The sequence below is a fragment of the Necator americanus genome, chromosome I, assembly GCF_031761385.1.
Source record: "Necator americanus strain Aroian chromosome I, whole genome shotgun sequence".
Classification (NCBI taxonomy): Eukaryota; Metazoa; Nematoda; class Chromadorea; order Rhabditida; family Ancylostomatidae; genus Necator; species Necator americanus.
The window spans coordinates 10,533,926-10,557,397 of NC_087371.1; the positions used below are offsets into that span (position 1 = coordinate 10,533,926).

Below are 23,472 nucleotides of genomic sequence, written 5' to 3' on the forward strand. Positions count from 1 at the left end.
GTACGTTCATCGTGGCTCAGTCAGAAGAAGAAGAATTACAGGAGACGTGTTGTGGTCGACCACAGCAGCGTCTGTTTTTGACACATCCGATATTTTATCCAGTTTCAACTTACCATTTCATTCATAGTCGTTCCCTCTGGGAGCTGCTTTTTGTATCATCTCCCGTTCTGTAGTCTACTTATTTCCCATCCTGATAGTAAATTACTGCGACGTTAGTTGATGATTGTGAGAACCTTCTCATCACAATTGCCACCTTTGCACGTCGATTTCGTGAGTACTAAAATTAATATTTTTAGTATGTCATAAATTTAGCGGACTATCTCCCAGGCGAAGGAGACTGCTACACCAGCCGTCATTTTGAGGGAGGATGGGGGAAAGCAGCACATAAAAAAGTCTGATTTGTATCGTTACAATAGCCCTATGATGAAGCAGACCACTCTATCCCGAATGCACTAGAGCAGAGGACGAGCATGAATGAATGCAAATATCGATAAAGCACTTGTTATATCGAGAGCGAACATTCCTTTAAGAACTGAACTTGATCGTTTCCACATTTTGTCTACTATGAATTGACATAAGTCCTTAACTTTGGCGTCATTGATTTTAATGCGTTGAATCTGGTCCATCTGGTCTATTTGTCAAACAGTCGGGGTGTGCTCCGTTATATTTCGTTCCGACGTTGGTGAAAAATTTGGAGAACGTTGACTTTTACTTGGCATTAGCTTTCGATGTTTCATGGAATAAATGCTTTCCTGATGGCAAAAACGAGATTTCAACAACACACAGGTACGCTAAAGTAAATGGTGAATGTCCAGACAGTAAATTCACCCCTCCTAATCTCTCCTGACTTCAAGCTTTTGGAGAACAAGAAACCTAATGATCCTTTGTTACGTGCAGGGTGAAACGTGTAATCGGGAAGAAACTCTTCTAAAAATGATCCCTCTAATACATATAGGAATGAAAAATTAGTTGTTGTAAACAGAATTAATGAAACAAATTGGACGCCTATTAAGTAAATTGAAATGATGCAAAGTAAACTTTAATAAATAGCACTATAATGGATATTGATATAAAGTGCTCCATCTGAAATAAAAATATATAACATATTATAGACGCCACTGGTAGCTCACTGCAAGGATTAAAAGTGTGTCAGTACGTATGTGCGTATATAAGTTTAAAAAATGAGGAAGCTCCCAACATGTATTCGACGACACAATTCTTATATTGACAATGACAACACGTGGTCAAGGTTTCAATCCGCACTAGACTCATTATTTCTCTAGAATAAAATCAGCTAAGAACGATGAAGAAAACATTTTGAAAAAATTTTCACACTATTTTCTACTATTTGGACAAAGTTTTACTCATCGACAATGAACACGAACGATTAAAAGTTTGATCCCCGCCGGAATTTTTCAATTTTTGAAAATTGGAAAAACACGATCATAACGAAAAAAACTAATACGAAAGTAAATTGCATTGTAAAAGGATTTTCCCGCTATTTTCTACATCTTAGACAAAACTTAACTCATTGACTGTGATTGCAGAGGCTGAGCAGTTCGATCCCCGTCGGAGTCTTCAATTTTGGAAAACGGAAGAGACTACTGAAAGATCATCTTACCGGAAATTTTTCTTAAATGACATTTACTGACACTATTTGCTGGATTTAGATGAGATTATCCTGCGTTCTGATTGGAAATGACTACTGGATTGACGGGATTTTGTTAGGTTGAAATAAAGATGAATAACGGACTGCAGAAAAGAGGAAAAAAAACAAGCAAGAAAGCGTTTTGTAGGAGAATGTTCGCGCTGTAAAATAATTGAATTACCTTCTTTAGATATCTGCCTTTTTCTGAAGCTATTTGAGAAATTGAGTTTCTAGAGGATTTTTCAATTCTTCCTCACCTAACTTTTGAAAAAACGAACACGAACTGGAAAAAAGCGAAAACGAATTCTGATGACAAAAATTTTCTTCTACAAAATAGTGAAGACCGAATAGATATCTGCAAACTGAGAGCTGAGTTATTGGAGTTTGTTCAAAGTCACACAGATTTTAAGCGCAGCCGAAAAATGCATTCTCTGCAATGCAGGAAAATTGAATTGCATGAAACTCACTTTATCCACTTTATGCATCGTTATTCAGAAATTCGTGAAGACTTTCACATTAGTTTTATTCCCATTTCTTTCCGGCTATAGATGCCTTTTTCGCTTTGTTTATGATAGTAACAGCATCGAAATTTTTTGTTGATGATAGGAAAACTGTTCATTCCTAGATAATAGATGTGTTTTTTGAACTCTCTACTCGGTATGTGCAAAACTCTCATTTTTGTCAGGGATTGATCCTTAACCGTTTTAATTAAAATATCGGTTTACTGCTGTAAAAAACGGCCCGGAAGATACACCTTCGAGCGTTCCTGCGCGCAATTTTCTACAACGAGTTCGATTGGGGCGCGCCAGCCTTGTGCATGCGCCGCATCTTCCGTGCCATTTTTCACGGCAATTGGGAAGAAATGGACGGAATCACCCTTCTCTCCACAATTTATGACCCCGTAGACGAATACTCCACCTAAAATCCGTGCCACCTCAGATTCGTGGAGTGATGCCTTTAATTCAGAGAGAGCCAGCGCGGTTGTTCAGGCGGCTACTTTTGCAACAACGCGGTTGCGATCGTCGTAAATCGCCCAACGTCCTCGCTTGCTCCAGTGATATTTGCAGGCCAAATTTAATAGCTGTGGACCAAATTTAATAGCTGTCTACCAACCCGATGGTAGCCGGTGACTCTACCCCCCCGCTTCAGCCGCCTAGGAACTACACTAATCCTCAGGTCTCTTGGCGCGACCATGCGATCCATGTCTCATTATGTTGTTTATCTCAAAATCAACACAACGAGCAGAATCACGACAGAGGAGTGAGAAAACGTTGTCGTACGAACAGATCGGCGAAATTCTCAAAAGTGCCTGAAGGCAACGTATGTGAGCAAATTCAGGCATACTCATGAACATGGGAAGTTTGAGGAAATCTCTTAGGATCTCTCCTTGTCTCTTCACTGGATTCTTAACAACAAAAAAATTCGGTTATTACTGCCTGTTCGCAGACGTGGTTGTAATATTTTCACGATGAGTTCGTTAAGGACTCATTAACCGTCTCTCTCTAGATGAGTTGTTTATGAAGCAGAACGTAGCTGCTGGCTTAACATTCTGAACTGAAATTCTGCTGTGGAATTATAGGAAGACTAGAAAACAATAATAGGTAATGCATAAAAGAGAAATTGGAAGAAACCTTTTATTTGGCCGATTATCCAAGAAGGTTCCGATGGATATTAGTTAACGAGAAATTGTGTTTTCTGACTTTACCGAGCCTTTTTGCTCAAATCACAAAATCCAAACTGATCGCAGACCCCTTCTTGGCACGTCCCGCCCTTAGCGCAACCGCCTAATCCAACATTGTAGACGACACCACCATCCGCGAGAGGACTGAAAGAGAACAGAGTAGACTGGATAATCTAACAACGCCGCACTCATGTTTCTTCATACCTACTTGTTCAAATCTAATATTAGTATTTCTTCGATCGAAGGTATTATTTGTGTGAGATTTTGAGGATCATCGTCGCCAATATCTTGCGTTCAACAACAAAAAAGATAAGCATTCAAGGCCGAGTGAGACCAAGTGGTACTATTCACAGAAACTCCGGCTACAGGGCTCGTCGTGAAATGAGGTTTCGTAAATGTGCTTTTTAGGGAAGAATTGCTATTTCCAAGAATTTTGAAGACCGGAACGCATTTTTGGTATTTTTGGTGCGAAAAGCGTTTATAGCGCGCACAGTTATTGCTTGTTCACTATATTTTGCATTAAGGAACTGTATTTTTGATGGATAGATATTATTAGATATTATTCGACGATCTCTGCAGACCATTTAAATTTGTCCCTCGTCTTCTTTTAAGTCATCTGCCTCTACCAATATTTCAAAATGTTGCAGTTCGTTACTACAATATGTTTTTGTTTTAGTTAGTAGATATCTTTTCTTCTGCCCTCCCTTTTCTGATCATGGCTACGAGAATAATGTCTCCGAGCGCCCTGCACTAGCAGAGCAAAGTGCGCTACATTTTTAGTTGGAGTAACTGTTCTATTTGTTTTTAAATAAGTAGACAAGTAGGACAGATAAGCTTCTTTTTAAACACCCAACTAAATAAACAAGCAAATTATATTGCGATTCTGACTTTATCCTCGTCTTTTCCAAATGAAACCGAAGTCTTACTGAAAGTTCAGATTCGGAGCCGTTGAGCTGATTCGAGTAAAAACTCACTTCTTATTGAGAAGGCAGATTGCCCTATATATCCTCACATCTCCTCTACTGCAACTTATATCCGCGCATCCAATTTTAGAGCTGACGGCTCTCATTAACTGGAAGAAAATTTCTTATTATCTCCCTTACTAATGTGTGCAGGTTGGAGAAATTAGGCTAAACATACGTGCAAATAGTCATACAAATCTCGATCGTTGTTCTTGAACACAACGCGTTTGTCGGCAATCGCATTATCACTGACCGCAAACTTATTGATCTGATTAGTCCAACCCCAAACAGCTAAGAACAGCTCAGGATCGTCGTAGTCCAGATCAATGCTGAAACATTTTCTATTCAGCCAAGAAACTTCGCGCAAATTCACTTCACTATAAATATTTCTAAAGATATTCAGCTCGCATTCCATCATCCATCCGGAACCATTTTTGCACCGTGTGAAAATTGGTCTTTATCTACGCAGATGAACTTTTAAAAATAAATCTACTACTAGTTTCTCTACTTTGATTAGTGGTTATTCCAAAAATTGTAAAAAAGGAAGAGAAGGAAGCTAAATAAGAGCACATGGAGTGCTTATACACTTTATGGTCGATCACTAAGGTCAGTATAAATGTACCGGTAGGTTAAGGCTGTCGTTCCAGCCGGACTGGCAGGAGTGTCCTTTGAACAGCAGCCAGCCAACAGAGCAAAAGCCTTCTCTTCAAGGCTGCAGTCGTATTCCTGAATTCAACGTAATTTTATTCCACATCTTTAACTTGATCTTCTTTTCCCTTGTACTTGCTCTTATACTGAGGCAGCTATTCAATTTTACACATAATCCAGAGTCTTTTACATAACCGTTCAAACGGCAAATTCAAATGGCAACTGGACCAGCTCAAAAATAACCCCTGGTATGATTTTGGTTCTCTTGATTGTGCAATAAGCAGCATAGTGAAACATTTGTTGCATATTCGAGACGGCATGAAGACTATTGCAGTTGCATAAGCTGCCGAAGCGATGGAGTAGAATCGGCGGCTCAACGCAACACTATCAGGTCATCTTGACATGGGTATAACCCGTTGGTTTCGGGAAGAGTTTTTGCAGTGCGGATAGAAACAAAACACGTTGGGTTGGTTCCCACGCCATTTTCGCAGATTCTGCACAGAACAGTCAATGCAAAAAAAGTTGCATTAAAGGCAGCATACCACGAATCTGGGGTGGTATATCAGGTGGAGTATCCGTATACGGGGTCGTAGATTATGGAGACCGAGGTGATTCCGCTCATCTCTCCCTGAATCACTGCAAGAAGCCGGCCCCTGGATGCTGTTTGTAAGATGCCTTCTATTGCAGCGCGCCACCATTGCACGCGTAGTGTCCCTAACTGCCTATCGGGGCAGTCCGAATTGATTTTCGACGAATCGCAGGGTGGAGGCGGCGCAAGGAGCGTTGCAATAGATGGCGTCATACAAAACAGCATTCTGGAAGCGGCTGTTTGCAGTGATGCAGGGAGAGATAAGCGAAACTACCCCCGTCTACATAACCTACGATCCCGTATGCGATACTCCACCTGAAATCCGCACCACTTCAGATTGGTGGTGTGCTTCCTCCAATCGTCATATTCCACCGGAACTGCCTCCAGTTTCCGAGACATGAAATATTTCATCTGGTTCCAACTTACCAATCTATTCATAGTCATTGGTAGTGGGAACTTCTTTCCATATGCTGTTCCATTCCACGGTCCATTTGGTTCAGATCCTCTCAACAGCGCATACCGATGATTGTTGATGGGTTGGACAACGTAGTCACGAATGTATTCCTCATTATATGTGCCGCCTTTACATAGCGTTTTCGGGGTGGTATCTTCTGAAATGAACGTTTCTGGTGTAGAATTAGTGCGATCCTTTCATACAAAAGACAGCACTGTACTAACCGACATTTTGAGGAAGAGTAGAGGGAAGAAGGAGTACCTAAAATATCTGATTCGTATCGTTGAAATGAGACACTATGAAGAAATCGACAACTCTACCCCAGCTGCAATATAGAAGACGACGACCATGACTGAATGCAAATGACGATGGCACACCTGTTTTATAGAGATCGAATATGAGTCTCAAGTGATGAAATTGATCGTTTTCTGATTGTGATCTTTTATGGATAAATATTTGCTTTTATCTTTTGTATCCTTAGGCTAAATGCATTGAATGTGGTCTACATCTTGAATAATCGGCTTCTGCTCCATTGTGTTTTTTCCTTCTGTGTGGCTGAAAAATTCGAAAAATGTTGACTTCTATGTGGCATTGGCTTTCGATTGTTTGATTCAATACTGCATTCGTAACTGGGAAATTGAACATTGAAATTCACGAAAAGTAAATCATGTTCAATGCGATGCATTTTAACATGAGTGGGTGCATAGTTTTATTTCTCAAGGCTTTAATTGGTTTTTAAGAATTTGACAAGTTTTGACGTTAATTCTATGGAAACACCGGCAGGCATATGGTCTGTACTTGAGAATGCGTCGTATCGGACGCGCTTAAACAATGTTCTCCGAGATATCTACATGATAAACTCGGTATTCCATCGAAGGAATTTACATAGAAGCTGTAACGTTGACATTGATTCAGACTAAGCAAAGTGCACAAATATTGAGGTTTGCTTGAGGGGTCCATGCTCATTCTCTAAAGAGCGGACGTTCCATTTTAATTTACGCCGGCAATCACTGTGAGGAGTGTTGATCCTTCACAGTGAAGGACTGCATGGAACCGAAAAAACCAATAAATATAATATCCTCCCTCTAACAGCAACCCAAAACATATGCAAGAAGCAAGATATAAGGAGAAGAGCTTATACAGGAGAGGTTTTACTGCTCTTTAAAAGTTTGGAAGAACTCTCAGGGCTCCATAGCGACCAAAGTTTAAGAACTGTTGACTCGAAATGGTGTAGAGGAGAAGTTCTACTAGTCTTGAGGAGTGTGCGAAAACGAATAAACGTGATATTTCTATTTACATACAATGAGATCTCAGGCGCTGCAGAGCGATCAGAGTTTGAGAATTTATGTCTAGAAATGGTTTGTATACTTCCACACTTGATTTTGTCTTTGTATCAGATCCCGCATTGGTGAAAATCCGGAGTAAGCTTCTTTTTCATTGCAACATATTAGTTTTTCTCGTCCTTTTCTGATTTTTTTTTGTGGGAATTCACGAAGTTTCTTAGGTGTTACGTGCGGGAACTTCAAATTTAGTTCAACCTAAGAAAATTCCACCGGTACAGCAGTTATTTCCGATCAAAGTTCGGGCTATTCCTTGAAATTACTTCTAAGTATCACATATTTGCGGTGAAAAATGCTCTTAATACAATTTCTGAGAATTGCCGGTGGAGTGTTCTTCTCAGCATTTTTTTCGGTTCTGCAAAATTCCAGATTCCAAAGGAACTATTCAACGTCTGCAAACACTGTTAATAAGCAATTCTGTGTGGAAAGTAGAAAATAGTGTGAAAATACTTTTGAAATGCGTTCTGCTTCGATATTAATTTTTTCCATTCCGCAAAAATAACCTTGCGAGGATCAATCTCTTGACCGTGCGTTTTCATTGTTAGCGAGTAAATTTATGTGGAAATAGCAAGAAATAGTGTGAAAATGTATCTATGTTTTCTTGTTATGCCAACGAGGTTTAAGTGAAACTTTTTTTTTTATTAAATAACATGCATATATGCATGGTATCAAATACCTCAAACCATTTTCAGGCCTTTGAAAAAGACGAGTTTGTCGAAACGTCAGGCCAATAAAAAAAGTTTCACCTAAACCTCGTTGGCATAACAAGAAAACATAAATACACTATCAAATGTCGAGGTTTCAAGAAGAGAGGACTTGGAGATTAATGTGAACATGGTTATAAAATGTGTTCTCTGCCGTGCTCAGCTGTTTCCCCATTCTGTTCGAGAAAAAAGTGGTTCCGGGGAGGACCGAAATTTTTGGCCCTTTCCTCATCATGATGAGTAAAATTATGTGTAGATAAGAAACTATGAAAATGGTTTTAAAAGTGCTCTCCGTTCTGCTATTTGTTTCCGCATCGCAGAAATAATGATTTCGGGTTCAAACTCTTGCCCTTTCGTTGTGTCAAAAGAAAAGTTGTGTCGTCGGATACACGCTGAGAACTTCCCATCTTTTCAACTTATAAGTGCGCATTGTGCTTTACTGAGACGTCTATATTATATTATATGTTTTTATTTTACTTGCAGCGCTATACTAGTACTAATTATAGTGCTTTTTATTAATACTTTCACTTTCTTACTTGACTTAATCGGCAGGCTGATACCATCGCCTGATACGGTTACGTAGATCTTCGCCGAGGCGTGGCCTCCTTGAAAATATTTCTGCCCAACATTCTCGATCTTCTGCGAGAACTTGCACAGAATCAATCCATTCGTTGATGAACTCGCTGAAGAACGCGATCTGCTGGTCTCGTTGATATATAACCAAAGAAACGAAGACGAGTTTCTGTAGCCACTTTCTATGGCGGTGCAAGATGTTGATGTCTCCTGCGTGTGATCCGCAGGTACATCTCTTCATTGTGGCAAACCCTAGGCCAAAAGTAGTCAAGTAGCTGTTTAAGCAGCTTTCTTCACGTGCAGTCAAGCCTGAACATCACCGTAGTTGGTGCTGTCCAAGTCTCCAGTACGTACTCCATAATGGGGCGAATTCCGGATAGGTAGACTCACAGCTTGACTGCGTTGCTGATGGGGCTTGACCACAGACAGAGGAGTTACATGCAGAAGTGGCCTTAGCGCATCTTTTCTGAATGTCTTTCTCGTAACTGCTGCTGTTTTTCAGCATACAGCCCAGGTAACAGAACTCATCGACGAGTTCGAGCGGTCGTCCGTCCACCTTGATTAATTTTCGGGGTCTTGAAGAGATCCACATCTGCTTGCATTTATCAGGGCCTAGACGTAGTCCATGAGCTAAGACGATGTCGACTTTTCTTCGCATGATGTCATCGATAACGAAGTTGAACAGGAAGGGTGTTACCACTGCCGGTCGGTCTTACTTACTCCGGTCGCCACCTCAAACGGCGTTGTACATCCGGCTTGTGTTGGAACAGCAACAGTTCTTCGCGTTGAGCGTTTAGAAGACGGCCTCGATGAGGAGAAGGACGAAAGCAGCTTCAAAGTCTAGAAACGCTAATTGTATCGGCATCGAATACCGCTGCCAGATTTCAATCACTCTCCTAACGATGAACTCCTGGTCAATCGAAGTTCGACCACGACAAAAGTCAACCTGCTCGCCGTGCGTTGTTTCTTCGCGATGCTTAATAAGATCCCCAGGATAATCCGCTCCGAAACCTTGTACATTACACGCAACAAAGAGATCCTCGATAATTCCTAAGGTCCGTGACGGATAACTTCTAGTGGAGGGAAATTATGATAGCATTTCTCCACGAGTCAGGAATCCTTTCGTCTATCCATATTGAACGGATAAATCTTTGTCTTTTCACAAATCTCAGACGGAGGAAGATATTTTCATTTTCATCATTTCTACGCTAAGCCCGTCATCTCTACCAGATTTTCCATTTTCGTCTTCTGGATACCTACCAGAACCTCCGACTCTGTCGGTGGTTCCTCGTTAATCGCGTATTTCAGCCTATGAACGTGCTCGAGTTCAGGAGCTGACGGCGCTTGCCGGAGTGACGTCAACGTCTTGGAGTGATCTCTCCAAATCGGAAGGGTTGTTTTACAGCCAGCCACCTCTTTGGCAGTGTTGAGGACTGAAGAACATCTTTTCATCTTGCCGCTATACTTTTTTTTTATTAAAGCATAGGCTTTCCACAGGTTCTTGCCCTCCCACGCCTTTTCAAACTCCTTTGTTCTCGAAGTCCACTCGTTATCGCAGTCTTGTTGCAGTTGACGACGCAGTTTCTTTTTAAGACGTTTTTCCTGGTTGAAATCGCCAGTGCTGCTGGCGACACATATGGAATTGTATGTAGATCTTTTCTCCGCTGATGCAAAGGCAAACTTCTTCATCTTCGGCATTTGAACCGGAAGCGTTTCCTTTGCAGCGTCCTAGATGCACTTTGTGCAAATTAATGCTTATTATATTGTATTATTTTATATCAATTTATTTGCTGACCATAAATTTGTTTCTTTAATTCTATTTATTATAAATATTTTTTGATTGCTATATGAGCCGGTATACCAGAAATAATGAAATGAAGGGGTCGTTTTCATGATGGTCTTTCATGGAAAGGAAGGTTTCAGGAGGTGTTTTTTCAAAATTACACGCTTGACCCTGGCCCATCTACTGGTTCGCTGCCAAAAATTAGGATACTGGCGGTATTTTGACCGAAGTCACTTCTCTACCAAAAATTCGGGTGATTCATCTTGAACAACAATGAAAGGGAGTGGAAGGGGAATTTTTTTCTTTCTTTTTGTCCATAAAGATATGTAGCGCACTCGCGGATCGTGATCAAAAAGACTGAAGATATAATCTCATAGCCAACTAAAATGACATGAACTATGAATACTCGCACCTTGAGTGCATTCGTCAGTAAATGAACCATGCATTGCTTGTTTTTTTTTTTCAAATGCAGAAAACATATCTTTTACAAACACTTTCCAGAATGTTGCCATGTGATTTGAACTGCTACTTTTTACATATGTTACAAATTTTCGAACAGTTAAGGCTTGGTTGAGGAAGAAGCAGCCAGAAGACAAATCGGGATAATTATCTGGCGTGTAATGAGGGAATTTTGCGGGAACTATGAACGAGTTTACGACTGTGTTGATTTGGCGATTCGAAGATTCACTTGGCAATAGGTACGTGTAAGTGATACAGCAATATTAAGAATTTGCAGCCGACGGCGCCAATAATTCTCCGATGCTCCACCCTGCCTGAAGTGCTATCAAACTGTCAACAAATTACGGTGTTAACTCGTCTTTTATGAACCGACGCGGGTAGAGATAGTATGCATGAGAAGGAGACCGCAGGGACCTTATCACATTGTCAGCAAAGATCAAAGCATGCCGCTGATAGGCGTCCACATCAGCCGTTGCCGTGTTTGGTGTCTTCAAATATTTTCGCCGCTCTCTCATCCTAGCAGCGCTTGTCGTCCATTTTATTTCGTTGGTGTACTGTAAGAATTTCCGATTTCTTCCGTAAAGTTCCGAGTGTCATGTGTCCACACTAAAAATAAACTTTAAAAGTGAATCGAAAAACATACAGGAAATCAAATTTTTGATGTTTTTAACAACAAAAAGCGGTGCATTTATATGGTCTAAATTGCTGTAAACTCGCGTAGACATGGAAATTTCCTGTATGCTCAGCTACACATAATAGGTGGAGTAAAACGTTCTAAGCTTTTTCGCTTTATTTCGACGATGAAATTAACATAGCAAAGAGTAACCGAGCTAGACTACCTCAAATATGCGGCGTCTCGTTCGATAAGTTTTGTCCATTTTGTTAGTAATTTCGTAATTCCGCAACTGAAGAATTCCTTGTCGTTACTGGCCAAAAAACTTAGCCACCTCATTTTCACAAGCCTCTCTTACGGGCAGTTTTGTACCATCAAAAAAATCTTGCAAATGCTTGAAAAGGTGGTAGTCGCTTGGCGCTAGGTCTGAACTATACGGAGGAAGGGAGCGGGTGGGGTAGAACCACACATCCAAGCTCTCGGAGCTTCTGAGGCGTCGTTAAAGATGTGTGCGGCCTAGCGTTACCTTAATGGAACACAACACCTTTCCTATTGGCCAATTCTGACCGCTTCTGGTCTATCGTCTGTTTCAGTCCGGTCAGTTATTAACTGTAGAAGTCCGAATTGAGCGATGGGAGCAGTTCATAGTGGATGATTCCCTTCCAACCCCACCAAACACACAGCAAAATCTTCTTGGCCGTTCTTCCGGCCTCGGCGATCGTTTGGGCCTTATCTCCGCGATTGGACCATGATCTTTTTCAATTTTTGTTCTCGTAGTGTCACCTTGAAATTGCCCTATAGTATAACCCGATGTGATTTTTACACAGTCAAATATGCCTCACTGAAGACATCTGGCGAAAATGCTCAAAACTTTTTACTTCACCTAATATTTCAGATTCAGATGAAAGAACCGTTCAAATTCTTCCGCCCATGGGAGGATGTTACACCCTCGTCGCGGTTGTGTACTCCAGTAATGGTGTGGCATTTGGTGCCAGTCGCTCCTTGTTCCTATGTGTTACCGGAAAACTTCTTCAGTCCATCTGAGCTCTTACCAAGCTCATCTGGTTCGTCAACAGATTCCCTACAGACGACATCGCCAATGAAACGACAATGTGTTCGATGCAAATGTGCATTTTGTCGCATGAGGTGAGTTCCGCCTCACTGCGTTAACTTAAAATTCTTGCACTAAAGCAGATCTATTACTAACACAATGTACAGTTCTGGAAAATTCACGCAAAAATGAATGCTGAAGAATGATGTAATAACTTTTTGTTCAAGTTCTTTTAACTTTTGTAGAAATATTCGAGTGCTGGACAATTCTAGCTGATCCAACCAAAAATAGCGTGTTGCATAGCTGGGTCGACACGAAGTGGTAGAGTGTAGCGATTGGGGTCGCGCAAGGATCCTCGCATCCGCCACCCATCTGTGCATTTGACCGTGGTCCCACCTCGATTCCAACCGCTGTCTCCACCACATCGCTTCGAGTGCGCAGCAGCCTACGCAACTGTCATGCCTCATGTATTTTGACCTGAGTGTATTAGGGAGAATTTTCATAGAAACCCTTTCCTCCTTAACGAAGCACCTCAAACACGACAGTAATCAAACTGTTGAAGTTTTGGTGATAATGCAACAGCTATAATGATGCTATATAAACGAGGCCCAGACGTGTTCCTTTTCAAGTGCAGAACTTCCTCAGCACTTTGCCTTTGTGAAAGATTGTATGGACGAATAATTGTGAAACGCTCCTCTAGCACAGAATAAGTTGTACTTTCAGGAAAGCTGGAGAACTGCAAACTGATAAACCAGTACACGTTTGTGATGTGCCAAGATGTGGGAAAACATATAGGAAAACAAGCCATTTGAAGGCTCACATGAGGTCTGTCAAATTTCTGCAGCTCGTCAAATTGATTTTGAATTTTCGCAACGAAAAACTGCGATTCTACGAATCAAATTGTGTTCTCACACAGTCGACGCTGGAATTCTTGTTCTGGGAGACTGCGGTACGTCTGTTGCAACACACGCAGTTCCTTCATTTGACACACTCTGCGTTGCCTTCCTTCTGCATTGCCTAAGCTGAGTGCGTTTCGCGGGACTCAAATGAAGGATTTCACCATCAACTCTATATAATTTTGTAGAAATCCAGACATTCCTCTACAACTTCAGGTCTCATATTGGCTCGCGACCGTTTGAGTGCCATTGGTTGCAGTGCGGCAAGACGTTCTCACGGTCTGATCAGCTTCTGGTACAGTGATTTTTGTTCTTTTTGTAATGTTGTGAACACGGAGTGGTCGCATCTGGTACAGTCTACTCTCCATGCAATTTTTCCTTGAATCGACGTAAAACGTAGCGAGCATTCGAAAACATCTAGAGTTTTCCTGCAAGCCTTGGTAACCAATACGCCTACTAATTGCATTGAAGGTAACTGTATCAAAGTCAGTTTATAGCAAAGTTATTCAGTAGCCTATTCATAACCTTCACTATAGGAAAATTCATTGTTCATTTACTCGTTGGCGATTAGTTGCACGACCTGTTAGCATTACGATCAAAGCAAACAAGTCCACAGAGAATTCCACATATGAAAAAATGTTCTACGAAGTTGATAGTCATTTTCAGCGACATTTACGTGCACATACCGGCGAACGAAAACACACTTGTTCGTTCTGTGGAAGAAGCTTCGCTAGGTCTGACCACTTAAAACAACATCAATCCAGTCAGCATATTTTGGAATAAAGAAGTGAACGGAAGAAATGGTAGACAATGGATATATGCATGGGTTACATGAGTACCCCTGCTCCTTTGCATGGTTCCATTGTATTGCATTGCAGAGAAGCGGTGATTAAAACAATTCGGAGAAAATGTCTGACTGCTTCAGCGGTAGGTCTGTCACTGTGCATAATTTTTTTGTTAACTGTTTGAAGATCAGATGTTCTGTAGTGTTTTGTTGATGTCTTCTGTACAGCAGCAATATTTCCTTTTTGTCTCTTTTCTGCACTGTCACTATGGCGTGTTTTTGAGTAACAATAGCTGGACGAACGTAGGTTCTAGTCCACAGAAATACGGCTTTATTCGAAAAAAAAGAAGAAAACTTATCGACTTTTCTCATTTGGGTACTTACTCGATTAAATACTTGTAGTAAACGTGACCGAAAGCGAGTTTTGAAAATCTGAAACAGAAATGGAATTGATTCTAGAGGACGACAACACATGTTATGTTATGTTGTAATCTAATAAACTAACAACTTGTGACGATTCTCCGGAAGAGAAATTGACAGCGGACGCTCTAACAACGCTTCTTTGAGAGGAAACCATATGAGATTTTGTTCAGATCTCGTGTTTCTAAGACGAACAACTCTCAATATTCTGCATTTTCATCGTTAAAAACATCACCCCACGAATCTGAGGCGGTACGAATTGCAGGTGGAGTATTCGTATACGGGTATACGAGATCGTAGATTAAGAAGGGGGGGAAGGGGAGGCTGGTGATTCCGTCCATTTCTTTCTAATTGCCGTAAGGGCCCGAAAGATACGGCTTTGAGCGTTCCTGCGCGCTATTTTCTACTAATCCGATTGCAGCGCGCCAGCCGTATGCACACGCCGCATCTTCCGGGCCGTTTTTTTCCGCCAATTAGCAAAAAATGGACGGAATCACCCCTCTCTCCATACGAATACTCCACCTGAAATCCGTACCACCTCAGATTCGTAGGGTGATGCCTTTAATAAGCCACTTAACGGGCACTGGCGTTTGCCATGCTAAAAACAAAAACTTGAAGGCTTTTCTGTTGATGGGCAGTTCTAGTCAGAACGCAGAACATGAGGAAGATGCCCTAATCTCTAAATGTAACACGTACGCCGTATCGCGTCCATGTATAATTGAATCCTGTAGTTTATCATCACTTAGTGGTTGTGTATTTCACAAGCGTTGTGCATTCACACAGAAGCATTTGATATTCATCAATTCAAAAAGGAATTAAGGTGCATACGGATACTCAGCCCTTGATTTTTTTCTACATGAATAAAAACTCATCGGAATTAAATTGTTATGGCAAGACCTCTTAAAATATTGTTCATTTCAAATACAACAGAAATCACAATTGAGATGTAAGATGGGGTGTTAGTGGAGGATCGGGCAAATCGACGCAACCGTTGATACCGTAGCTGCTCACTTCATGTTCGAAATATCGAATATGATCCTTGACCCCATAGTGAAGGTAATAGCCGTTACTGAAATTGAAGCTAGTTTGTGTGCTGTCCAATAAGTAAGGAAGGAAACAAACCAACCTGCAACTGTCATCCTCGAACTGGGGTGAACCTTGGCATATCCGAAACATTGAATTCTGCGTCATATTTGATGGGAACCAAACTTCAGTGCCGTGATGATATGGTGAGTGATTTAGAAGTGAAGTGCATGAGCGAGAAAATATTTGGAACGCACAAGCAGGTAGGTGTGCAACCTAAATGAAAATGTTGCTGACGCGGAGCGATGTTATACAAAGGAAGCATACTAGGTCATATTTATGGACTATTCTCCAACTATTTGACACCAATCGATTGTGAGTTTCAGCATACTCGAAGTTACCCACTCTTGGTTGACCAAATGTGATGAGATGAATCCTAAAATGAATTCAACTAGGAATAGCTGTTTTCAATGTGTAATGAAAATATGAAGTGTTAAGGGAAGGTGAAAAGGGGGAATTTTTAGTGCAATAGAGCAGACATTGTAGGACAACAATTCGAGGACCAAGAGATTAACGAGCTGGGGGGAATATAATGGAAATACCAAGTTCCAAAGTGGATCTATAGTATACACAAATTAAAGGCAGCATACCACGAATCTGAGGTGATGCGGATTTCAGGTGGAGTATTCATATACGGGATAGTAGATTACGGCACAAGGCTGGCGCGCTCCAATCGAACTTCTTGTAGAAAATAGTGCGCCGAAACGCTCGAAGCCGTATCTTCCGGGCCGTTTTCTACGGCAATTAGGAAGAAATGGACGGAATCACCCTCCCCCATAATCTACGACCCTGTATACGAATACTCCACCGGAAATCCGTACCACTCCAGATTCGTGGCGTGATGCCTTTAAGTATTGGTGAAAAAAGACTACGCTAAGGTGAACCATTTCAGCTTTGGTCAAGTCAAAAATTTTGGTGGATCGAGCGGGAACACTTGCTAGCATCACTCATGGCTGTAGTTTGCGATGGTCCCACCTCGATCTCAACTGCTTTCTCCAACGGGCCGTTTCGAGTGCAGCTGCTTTCGTAACTACACCGAGCTTCATGTCGTTTTAACCCGAAAATATGCTAGTTCTAGTGTAATGTAATAGTAGTGTAGTTAATGTAGTTGGTGGAAATGCTACCATTTAAACTGTCCCTCGGAATGACAAAAGTACTCAAGTAGGTGCGCATGGGAGGAGCCGGACCCTATTCAGGTGAAGGGGGTCTAGCTCATGAGGCTGCTCAAGCAATGAGGATCTCTTCGCCAACCGTCCAAAAGTGAGGGAGTCTTTTTACCAACCGCCCGAAAGTGAAGCGTGTCTCCTCGCCAACCGTCAAAAAGTGAAGGGGGACGGAGCAACGTTGATTGATATAAGAGTATGTCGCTAAACATTGAAACGTCACTAACCTATCTTTTTGTGCTGGGTGTCTGTGAGCATACACCGTTGAAGCCAAACTGGCCAAAGCACCTCCGAGAGAATGACCGGTGAACACAATTTGATAAGATGGATACGTCTGAAAGTACAAGAGTCCGACCCATATATGTGGAAAAAACGAAGCACCTAATTCACGGTTCACGATTTTGACTAGATTAAACCGACTGGAACAAAAAATACGAAGTTGTAGTTGAACTCATAAAGTCTTAACTAATATATAATTCAGGAACAAGCAAGTGTTGGCAATGGCAACAGCCAAAAAGAAAAGTTAGATAGTTAGATATAAGTAATCTGTGTAGCAGGCTTAATTACATGCATCCCGCCAAGAAACAAGTGTCGTTAATACCACTATACCCAGGGGTTCCGTAAATATGATACGTTCAAGTTTCAACAGAGTCATAACTAAACCGAAGTAGTGGAACAATTACACTCACAATCTAACCTTGAACTTGATTTTCTACATGTAGTAAACTCACCGCTCGCAACTTCCTAATCACCGAGTACATTGGTTTCCAAATCGCCTCCAAAGCAACGTAGAAGTAATGCTGCACGGAGCCACCTGCACGAAGCTAAAACAACCAATGTCGCATTCACCGAGAATCAGTACCAAGCTCAGAGGTATGCGCATGCTGAACAAAACCACATTTTACCCTTTTCTTTGGTTCGCTCATTGTTTCTATAAGCTCAGTGATCAGTTGAATTTTTGTACGTGTTCCACGAAAAGCGACGATAATCCATCCATCTCTCATCGCCACAAATCCCCAACACTTGAAACAAGAGCAAGTAGATGAAGATTAGTTCGAAATGCAAAAAAGCAGCAAAACAGTGATCCGCTGTACCTCATCTTTTAAATAATCGCATGGCAACGTTATTCTGTAGACTAGTGATGCATCATATTGTACCAAGCAAAGATTCGGATCTTCCGCATAGGCCGCAGCTATAAATGAACCATTCATAAGGTGAACACGATGTGCGTTTGATTGGGTTCCAGAGGAAAGCGTTGTGAAGACTGTGAAGGAGAAGAAAAGAGAAAAGATAGAGTAAGAGATAGAGGTTGACAGGGAGAGCATCCATTGCAAAGGTGTCGTGCTCACTCGGTTGAACAAATCTGCTACCGACCATGTGGACTTATGGATTTTCTTCTGGTGCCAGTCTTCAATAAGTTATAACCGATCCGATTCATTCACTTATGCGGAAGCTGAAGAAAGTGAAAAACTCGCACTATAGGTTCGCTCTTAGGCTCGTTAAAGGCATCACATTTCACGAATGTGAGGTGGTACGGATTTAAGGTGTAGTATTCGTATACGGGATGGGAGACTACGGAGAGGGAGGTGATTCCGTCCATTTCTTCCTAATTGGCATAAAAACGGCCCGGAAAATACGGCTTCAGGCATTTTGGCGCACTATTTTGTACAGGGAGTTCGACTGGAGCGCGCCAGCCTTGTGCGGCGCCGCATCTTCCGGGCCGTTTTTTACCCCCCCCTCTCCGTAGTCTCACATCTCGTATACGAATACTCCACCTGAAATCTGCACCACCCCCGATTCGTCGGGTGATGCCTTTAAAGGCATCACCCAGCGAATCTGGTACTGGTTTCAGCTGGGTAATGCCTATACGGGGTCGTAGATTGTGGGGAAGCCGGTGATTCCGTTCATCTATCCCTGTATCAGTGTAAACGGACAACCCCGAAACGCTGTTTCTTACGACGGCTTCTGCTCCAATGCACAACCATTGCCGCCGCCCCGTCTGCGATTCGTCCGAATGGGTTTTCGACCACCAGATTCGCGAGCGATGCCTTTAAAGGTAGCGGGAGATAATATGCAAAGTAGGTTACTAGTGATTATTTTGAAAGCAAACAAAAACAATATTGAAAAGTGTCGTAATGCACCGTAACAATGAAGACAGTGAGTTGTCACAATGTGGACTGACAAAATCAATCATACCAGCAAAATCGAACACCCACAAGGCTTGCTGAAGATCGAATAAGGACCCATTATTGCTAGTTTCGGCACTATTTTCTTGCATATCGCCAAGTACATGTAGAAATGATGAGCATAGGAGCGGAAGAAGAACACTCATGAAGCGGAGGTGCCCTGGAATTTATTCACTTGAAACAGAAACGTCTTTAAAAAATACCAAAAGAGGTTTAAAAAAAGGTTTATTCAAGAAAGCGAAGGTGAAGAAATAACAAGACAAAATGTGAACTGGATAATGCGAAGAAAAAACGAAGATATCCAGAACTAGAAGCATCTTCTGAATCTTTGCTAGAAAGAACTGCATATGAAGGAACGCAGAACTGCCGTTGATCGATATCCGCAGTCGACAACAGCTGATACTCGAACGCAGCGGTTTTCATTGACGTAGGCAGACGCGTCCATGAACTGTACGTTACGCCAGCAAAAACCGCAAATCTGTAAAATTGCAACGTATTGCGCAATCATCCTTTTTTTACTTCATCTAAGGCCGTAAATTTGTATATATCCTCCAACTTACGGTAACTTATTACTCATTAGTTATATTTATGAGCATTTATGTGCATGAGATGGATTATATTCTGATACAGATTTCAGGTGAACTCCATAGATCCATAAATTCCCTGGGAATTGGGAATTTAGTGGGTATAGGATACGATGAGTTTCGACACTTTGTCCACCGTTACAGTAAGTGTTCATGTGAAATTATTTATTATTTGCATCTCAGTGATTAAGAAAATTAAGAAAAATTACTGAAAACCCTCATAATCCTTCTCAGTTTCCAAACCATGGATCTGATGAACACAACACATATTATAGTCGGATTAAAACGACATGAAGCATGGTGCAGTTGCGTAAGCGGCAAAGCGGCGCAGTGGAGAAAACGGTTGGAATCGGGATGGGACCATTGCGAACTGCAGCGGAGAATAGTGCTAGCGATGGACCCACTCTATCGTAATCATTACCCTTCTACTCCAGCCGCTTACCTAACTGTGCCGAGCTTCATTTCGTTTTTTACCCTACTATGTATATACTCGATCTTCTTTTGAAGCTTTTTTTCCTGAAGAAACCGATTCTGTCTGAGCACTGAGAGCAGGAGGGGAAACGTAGTTGGGGAGGGTACTCAACCGCGCTCTTATTTCTGGAAGCTCTATCTGCCTTTTTTTCTTTTAGTAACTTTGGCCTAAATGTCATAAATCCTTCAAGACTAATGCTTACGTGTTAGGGCTCCTGAATGATTTAGTTATTTACTTCCAGGTGTAAGAGCGCAATCAACCCCTTCCAGGTCTACCCGGGCACAGGTGCACATCGACCCGTAAGATTGCTACAAATGCAGACGTAATAAGGCTGGATTGGCTGAAAAATTAGCTGACCTATAGTAGGGTCAAAACGACATGAAGCACGTACGCAACTGCGGACGAGGCTTCTCTTGGGGTGCCCCGGTGGAGCGTAGCTGCTGGGAGCGAGGTGAAACCCTTGCTGGTACAACTCATGGCTGCAGTTCGTGACGGCCCCAGCTCGGTTACAACTGCTGCCTCCACATCGCCGTTTAGAGCCGGTACGTAAATGCACCGCAACTACACTCGTGATTCACGTCGTTTTGACATGACTATATTACTGCACTTCACTTCGTCAGCACTTCAAAAGGTGCTTTTACCTTTTACCAATCAAATAGATGCGACAGTATATAGTAGGGTAAAAAGGACATGAAGCACAGTGCAGTGTTGCGCAAGCGGCGTGGTTGGAATCGAGGTGGGACCAACGCAAACTGCACCAATGAAGGGTGGTAGCAGAGGTCCTCGCTCGGACCTAACCGCTACGCTGCACCGCACCGCTTCGAGCGCAACCGCTTACGCCTTTACGTTTTGACGCCACAGACTAAGTTTCGTGGTTTTGTGAAGAACTCAATTTCAAAAGTGTGTTGTTTCTGTTCAGGAGTATTGAATACGAAATAAAACTCAGGCGAAACAGTGATTGCCGGTTTTTCAAGCTAACTTCGATTACATGTTTGCTGTTCAACGATCTTAATACTGTATTCATCGAGTGGCGTAAATGTGAAAACGTGAAACGTAACAATGTGATGAGGTAGGAATGGATGTCCGCAATTTTTTAAATTAATAAACTGCTACTACATATTTAGCTGAAAGAACATATAACACATCCAATGACTTCTCCAACAAGTAGATGCACACCTCGCTTTTCTCTCGTCGCGTGATACTTTCCAAGCAGTTCTTAACTTATTCAAGCACATTTTGATCTTGTGCTAATAATTTTACGATGTATGTAGAGAGGAAACTTTTCAAACAGAAAAGAGCTCAGTTGGTATTGGTTTTCCCTTCCATCTCATTTACGACGCTGCGACGAGATATCCATAATTTATCACCGTGCCATCCACCATTTATGTTCAAATCAGTTCGAGTACATTCAGTTGACTAATGGGAACGGGTATATACGGGCGAGAAGCAAATATATACAACATGTGTAACATATGTCCACTTACTGGTGATGTGCTCCCTCTTTGGCTGCTCCTAGTTAAATTGCCCTAAAAAAGAAAGAACAAGAGGGAGAAATATACTAGACTGGAGAAAGTTTGAAAAGGAAGATTTTGTTTACTGCTACAAATGTGTCCTCGATGCTAATTGTAATTGTTTACAACTACGATGTTTCTAGTGCGGAATAAAAGAGAGACACATAATGTTTCTAATTTTGTTTAATGTTCAACGAGTATTTCATTTACATCGCATAAGAGATGTCTCATAAGAAGCGTACGAATATCACAAATAAAAAAATATCATAAAAAATATCACGAACATCATAAAAATCCGCATAAAAAGTCACCGCTTCCACATAAGCAGGGAACTGTGAGCGTACGATTGCGGATGGCGGATGTGACCGCTGAGTTAAGCCGCTAGGCAGTCATACTGTAGCAAATACACGCGAGACGCGTCATGAGAACGAGTTTTTTGTGTCGGTTTTTATATCTACCGATACATATTGGTGTAAAGCATGTTCTCGTTAAACTTCAACATATTCTCAGCAAATTTTTAGAAATATTTTTCAAATTCCTATTGTTCTTTATATGAGGTTCTCGTGACATTTGAAGAGAAAAAAATCCATTAGCGCGATAGCTCTCGGGAAGAAAAAGATCGTAATATTGTGTACAAAACTGACACGATGTAAATTACAGCTGGAGCGTACTTCCACTTGGCGACAACTTTGATCTTCATTTATCTTCCTACTTCAGAATCATGATCTAGAGGACAGATCGGCTGGAGGTTATATTCCCATCGACACACGAAAATAGAGGTTGATAGGGTGCGTGTAAAGAGGGTCCCGGCGGAATTTCCAGCATGCCCCGGTCATGTCTCGTCAAGGCAATTAGCGATGGTGCGTGTCCTAAAGAGATTCACTTTCGTTGGCACCTAAATAACTGACTCTGCTTACCTACCGCTAATCATACACTGCGTCACCGGCTAGGATATAATTCACTATGTGTTGAATTGTTCTGGAGAATCAGACGCATTCACTGCAATTTTGTAACGTGAGATGATCTCAATTAAGTAATCGTACCAGAAGCAAGGGAAATCCTCACGTGAAGTTTGAGATAAGGATGTACAGCTAATAGCTTCAAATTACGTGCATAAAAGTTTTCGTTAATTCCAGCTCTCAAAAGTAACTCAAAAGTAATGAGAATCAACGTTATCCTGTAACTCCCAAATTTTTTTGTAGCCTAACTTATTTCTGGACAGAGGGACCTTCTGTATCTCTGACTTCCAGGAACCTACAGGAAGAAAAAGAGTTCAAATTTGGTAAGATTTCTAGACTTTCTGAAGGTGTTATAAAGACAAACTCACTGCCTTTCTTTATTAGAACACCATACAAAATCCCATGTACTTCTATCTAACGCTATTATTCTTTGACTTATTCGGTCATTTCGACAGCTCACGCCACTCTTCTTTACATATTTCCTTGTAACTGCGCAGTTTTCTGCGTCTCTGTGGTAGGAAGGACATCTATGGCGGTTGTCTGCGTCTTCATGAACGACTGGAGCGTGACCTCGTCGAGATATGTTCGCGTATCCGCCGGCATATCCACTGGGCACGTTATGTCTCGGAGGCATTCGCGGAGAATCCGCCGGGACCCTCTTTACCGTTCCCCGGATGATTAGGCATGATTGAGCGGATGCACGGTCATACTCGTAATCCACACCCCGAGCTCTCTATTCTCCATCAGCTTCAGACATTATGCAGATTTCGTGATGCGCTGCCTTTTAAAGTTAAAGGGTTCCGGACAGGTTGGGTATTGCGTATTCGAGTTGCTCGAAGATTTCTGAACTGGGATGCAGAACACTGTTGCATTGCATGATGCACTTTTCATAACTGTCTTTACAATATG

At 41.7% G+C, this 23,472-nt stretch overlaps 5 protein-coding genes across 9 annotated transcripts; 1 reads left to right on the forward strand and 4 right to left on the reverse strand.

Moving 5' to 3' along the window:
• Nucleotides 1-3,349: 3,349 nt before the first annotated feature.
• On the reverse strand, nt 3,350-6,332 carry RB195_005090 (uncharacterized protein; the record flags this gene model as incomplete). Its single annotated transcript, XM_064177383.1, has 7 exons — nt 3,350-3,473; nt 4,304-4,401; nt 4,470-4,620; nt 4,914-5,017; nt 5,955-6,139; nt 6,207-6,243; nt 6,303-6,332. The coding sequence occupies 7 exons, from the start codon at nt 6,330-6,332 to the stop codon at nt 3,350-3,352; spliced, it is 729 nt and encodes a 242-aa protein (XP_064034508.1).
• Nucleotides 6,333-8,567: 2,235 nt separating this feature from the next.
• On the reverse strand, nt 8,568-9,257 carry RB195_005091 (uncharacterized protein; the record flags this gene model as incomplete). Of its 2 annotated transcripts, XM_064177385.1 has the most annotated exons (2): nt 8,568-8,851; nt 8,990-9,257. In XM_064177385.1, 2 exons carry the CDS (start codon nt 9,255-9,257, stop codon nt 8,568-8,570), a joined length of 552 nt encoding a protein of 183 aa, XP_064034509.1. The 2 variants fall into 2 exon arrangements, with proteins under 2 accessions (XP_064034509.1, XP_064034510.1); XM_064177384.1 differs by lacking the exon at nt 8,568-8,851 and having other exon boundaries at nt 8,916-9,257.
• Nucleotides 9,258-9,802: 545 nt separating this feature from the next.
• Nucleotides 9,803-10,297, reverse strand: RB195_005092 (uncharacterized protein; the record flags this gene model as incomplete). Its single annotated transcript, XM_064177386.1, has 1 exon — nt 9,803-10,297. One exon carries the CDS (start codon nt 10,295-10,297, stop codon nt 9,803-9,805), a length of 495 nt encoding a protein of 164 aa, XP_064034511.1.
• Nucleotides 10,298-12,355: 2,058 nt separating this feature from the next.
• RB195_005093 (uncharacterized protein) lies at nt 12,356-14,290 on the forward strand (the record flags this gene model as incomplete). Of its 2 annotated transcripts, XM_064177387.1 has the most annotated exons (6): nt 12,356-12,600; nt 13,229-13,330; nt 13,618-13,696; nt 14,068-14,107; nt 14,166-14,204; nt 14,280-14,290. In XM_064177387.1, the coding sequence occupies 6 exons, from the start codon at nt 12,356-12,358 to the stop codon at nt 14,288-14,290; spliced, it is 516 nt and encodes a 171-aa protein (XP_064034512.1). The 2 variants fall into 2 exon arrangements, with proteins under 2 accessions (XP_064034512.1, XP_013298147.1); XM_013442693.2 differs by lacking the exon at nt 14,280-14,290 and having other exon boundaries at nt 14,068-14,184.
• A 1,248-nt stretch (nt 14,291-15,538) lies between these two features.
• On the reverse strand, nt 15,539-23,197 carry RB195_005094 (uncharacterized protein; the record flags this gene model as incomplete). 3 transcript variants are annotated; one of them, XM_064177389.1, is made up of 12 exons in its annotated part: nt 15,539-15,674; nt 15,732-15,904; nt 15,956-16,064; nt 17,079-17,185; nt 17,583-17,675; nt 17,757-17,873; nt 17,946-18,043; nt 19,048-19,197; nt 19,395-19,515; nt 21,578-21,619; nt 21,889-21,972; nt 23,024-23,197. In XM_064177389.1, the coding sequence occupies 12 exons, from the start codon at nt 23,195-23,197 to the stop codon at nt 15,539-15,541; spliced, it is 1,404 nt and encodes a 467-aa protein (XP_064034513.1). The 3 variants fall into 3 exon arrangements, with proteins under 3 accessions (XP_064034513.1, XP_013298148.2, XP_064034514.1); XM_013442694.2 differs by lacking the exons at nt 19,395-19,515; nt 21,578-21,619; nt 21,889-21,972; nt 23,024-23,197 and having other exon boundaries at nt 19,048-19,183; XM_064177388.1 differs by lacking the exons at nt 19,395-19,515; nt 21,578-21,619; nt 21,889-21,972; nt 23,024-23,197 and having other exon boundaries at nt 19,068-19,143.
• Between the last annotated feature and the right edge of the window lie 275 nt (nt 23,198-23,472).